This window comes from Onychostoma macrolepis, chromosome 23, assembly GCF_012432095.1.
Source record: "Onychostoma macrolepis isolate SWU-2019 chromosome 23, ASM1243209v1, whole genome shotgun sequence".
In the NCBI taxonomy this organism is placed as follows: domain Eukaryota; kingdom Metazoa; phylum Chordata; class Actinopteri; order Cypriniformes; family Cyprinidae; genus Onychostoma; species Onychostoma macrolepis.
Genome location: NC_081177.1, coordinates 777,910 through 781,619, shown reverse-complemented (window position 1 = coordinate 781,619; position 3,710 = coordinate 777,910). Strand labels below are relative to the sequence as shown.

General features: G+C 36.5%; 1 protein-coding gene across 1 annotated transcript; it reads right to left on the bottom strand.

Moving 5' to 3' along the window:
• Window positions 1–3,710, bottom strand: zgc:85858 (uncharacterized protein LOC405879 homolog). Its single transcript, XM_058763668.1, has 3 exons — window positions 3,487–3,710; window positions 2,096–2,171; window positions 1–332 (listed from the first exon to the last, which is right to left on the bottom strand). Exons 1-3 carry the CDS (start codon window positions 3,568–3,570, stop codon window positions 292–294), a joined length of 201 nt encoding a protein of 66 aa, XP_058619651.1. The 5' UTR covers window positions 3,571–3,710; the 3' UTR covers window positions 1–291.

The window sequence follows — 3,710 nt, the reverse complement described above, 5'->3', positions numbered from 1 at the left end:
TAGAGAAAATACCTTTTATTTGTATAAAATCATTATTACACAGCATTAATCTCCTGCCAGAGCGAGGAAGAGACACAGATGTACAGGATCGTATGACTACTGATGTCTGATTTTCACACGGAGTTCATACAAAACCTCATCAGTGACAATAATAAGATTCCAGAACATCCTCCCTCACACACACACACACACACACACACACACATGCATTAAATCAGCTGTAAACTGAGAGATGAACAGAAGAAGTGAACGACTGCATGGAAGATCCTTCAGACGTCTGCAGACGGATGCTCACAAGCCTTGCCTGATGCTCTGGATGATCTGGAAGATCGCTAAAACCCAAACAAGCATCACATTACAGCCTGATCACATCACATATAACATTAACATCGTCATATTAAAGCCTGTGTCACGACCAAAGAGACAGAGACGTCAGACAAAACCTGTGCTGTCAAATGATTAATCGCATCCAAAATAAACGTTTTTGTTCACATCATATATGTGCGTGTGCTGTGTATATTTATTATGTATATATAAATACAATCACATGCATGTATATATTTAAGAAAAATGTTATGTTTATATATTAAATACATTTGTATATAATATAAAATCTAAGAATATAAATATAGAAATGTATATGCATGTAAATATTTCCTAAATATATGCTGTATGTGTGCATATTCATATATACATAATAAATATACACAGTACACATGCATATATTATGTAAACAAAAACTTTGATTGTGATTTATTGTTTGACAGCACTAATTATAATGCATATTTCGACTCGTATTAAATCTTGATATGATAAACAAATTGAACTAATACACCATAATTAGTGATTACATTAAAAAGAGAAAAAGAACTTGAGAGGTTTTCTGAAATGTTGTGTTTAAATATGCAAATGAAGAACTGTCTGCATAGAAATGCCCTTTATTTACAGAAATTTGAGTCCATGTTCATAATTCATATTTGATTATGTTGTCATATTAAAGTTTTTAGAGTTAAAGGATTGCTCTATTTCACTCCGTAAATCAGAAAATACCGTCAACAGACAGAAAGCAAACACATTTTCACATGTTTTCAGGAGTGAAATGTTGTATAAATCAGTGTGAATGAAATATGAACAAATCTGGAATAAATCTGTTCGTTTGGTGTTTGTAAGAGAAGAAAGTAAGAGAAAAACTCCTTAAAAGACTGGATTGGAATGAAAAGAAACACTTAAATGCGTGTTTTGGATGTTTTCTTTACACTAGTCTGAAAGAAGAGCCATGGAACAAACACACTGTGTTCTGATGACTGTATGACTGAACACACTGTAGATTGTTGATTTCACACTGTAAGAGGATACCAGGAAACTGCAGGTTACCTTTTAATGCCCCAATAACATTATTTTTAGCTGTTAAAAACCACAGGATTTACATATGAGATCCGTGAAACAACAGCCTTGTTCTGTGCAGCATGCAAATCACCTAAATGATAACGCATGCATCAGACTCTATGTAAATAAACACCACATTATTCATGCAGCTGGAACATCATCAGCAAGATCTGAGGTGAAGCATCTCTAATGGATCATATTCTGCATTAATGAGGAAAAAAACAACAAACAACAAATGGGTGCCGTCAGAATGAGAGTCTGATAAAAACACCACAATAATCCACAGCACTCCAGTCCATCAGTTAACATCACATCAAAATCCAACTGTTCTGGCTTGTAAATGCTGCTTGATCTGCAGATTTCTCTCCTGATTCACACCAGAACACTTTTTCACTGCAAGAAGCGTTATTATGGATTATATAAACGTCTTAATGCTGGATTAGTTTCAGCTTTTGTCTTCTCCAGATGTTAACTGATGGACTGGAGTGCTGTGGATTATTGTGATGTTTTTATCAGACTCTCATTCTGACGGCACCCATTCACTGCAGAGCATCCATTGCTGAGACACTGATGCAGAGACACATTTCTACAAACCTGATGAAGAAACTAATGATCTGAGGATGAGCACATTTTAATTTCTGGCTGAACTATTTCTTTAAGAGTATTGATGAATCTGATATATATACGTAGAGCTGTTTTCACGTCTCACCTGATCCACAGACCACAAACACGAAGAGCGCGAGGAGCCACGGACCCACCGGAGACTTCTCCTCATTCACCACACGCTGCAGGACAAACACACACGTCATTAACACACACACACACACACACACATCTACAGCTCAAACACACGCAATCACAAGCTTAAGGGTACGAGCTTTGTGCCAAAAAACAGTGGACTAAACATTAGTGCATGTCTACAGTCATTGTGTAATTGTTAAGATAAGTTATGTTGATGTTCATGTTCTGTTTTAGACCGTTTCCAAAAATTATGGAGCTCTAAATGTGCCAAAAATGCATTTTGCCTATTAATTTGAATATTTATGTGTTTAAGTCTGCCTGGGAAGTTCGTATTTATGTATCTGCGCGTTAGGAAGTCGTAATTACGACATCAAGTGCGTTTAAATCACTTTGGTCGGAGTAAGATCAGCAAGAAAAAATCAGCAAGATTTTAACCTTACTTCTACAAAATGATGAATAAAGAACGTGCATACGTGCGTTTTTGCTTTATTCTGTTTTTATTCTATTTATAAAGTTGCTGTTACTTGAATCATTATATATTCTACAGTACTTGCACAATACTATCGTTTGTTCAAAGATATCTGGTCTTTGTTCTCAAAATATTACCACATAAACATTATGTGTAGATCGTTAACGAAATGTTTTTTTGTTTTTTTTCCCCAAAACATTTTTAATTGAACGTTAATCGAACATTTTTAAATGTTGCTACTTATTTCAGAATGTTCAGAAAACATACAACAGTAATGTTCCCATAATGTTTGCAACATGCTAAAAATAAAATTGGACATTATAAATGTTTAGAGAACATCAGAAAATAACTTAACGGGAACATTAGCAGAACGTTCTTAGAACGTCATATTTTTAGCTGTGAAAGATAAATTCATCTGAAAGGTTTGGAAAAAATCTAAATGTTCTGTTTGTTTACCTGGATGTCTGTAAAATGTGCTGCAGAGCATTCACTGAGCGCTGAAATTTATAAAGAATAAAACTGAGCTAAAACACAAATAAAACAACAGCAAACATTTGACAAAAGCATTAATTTTAGCATTAATAGAACGCCATATTTTGAGAGCCTGATGTGTGTGTTTGAAATATTTCTTGTAATTACTGTAGCATGGAATAAAATATATATGCCATAATAAAATAGTAATAACACATTTCTTCTGATATATGGCACTTTAATGTTATTTCAGAGAATAATACCATAGTAATACCATGGTACTTTTTTCTTAGCGGTGATTGTGTATTTTGTGTGTGTGTGTGTTAGTGTGCTGTGTGCGCGCGGTGTGTGTATTTATGCGCATCGAGTATATCGTATTTGTTGGTTCGTTCGTGCGCGAGAGCCGCGAGCGCGCGTACCGTGGTTTTCTGCACGTGTCCTCTCTGTGTGATCGTCTTGCTGTGTTTCTCGTTCGCTACTTTCATCCGCTGCACCGCCGACATGATGCTGCCGCTGCTGGAACGCGTCGCGGGAGGCGGGAGGTCGCGCTGGGCCGGTAAACGGAGCGGATTTGTCCGGTGATTCGGTTCCGTTCCAGTCGCTCGAGCTGCGCAGCGGCGCTGTCACGTGACCCGGTGCAGGC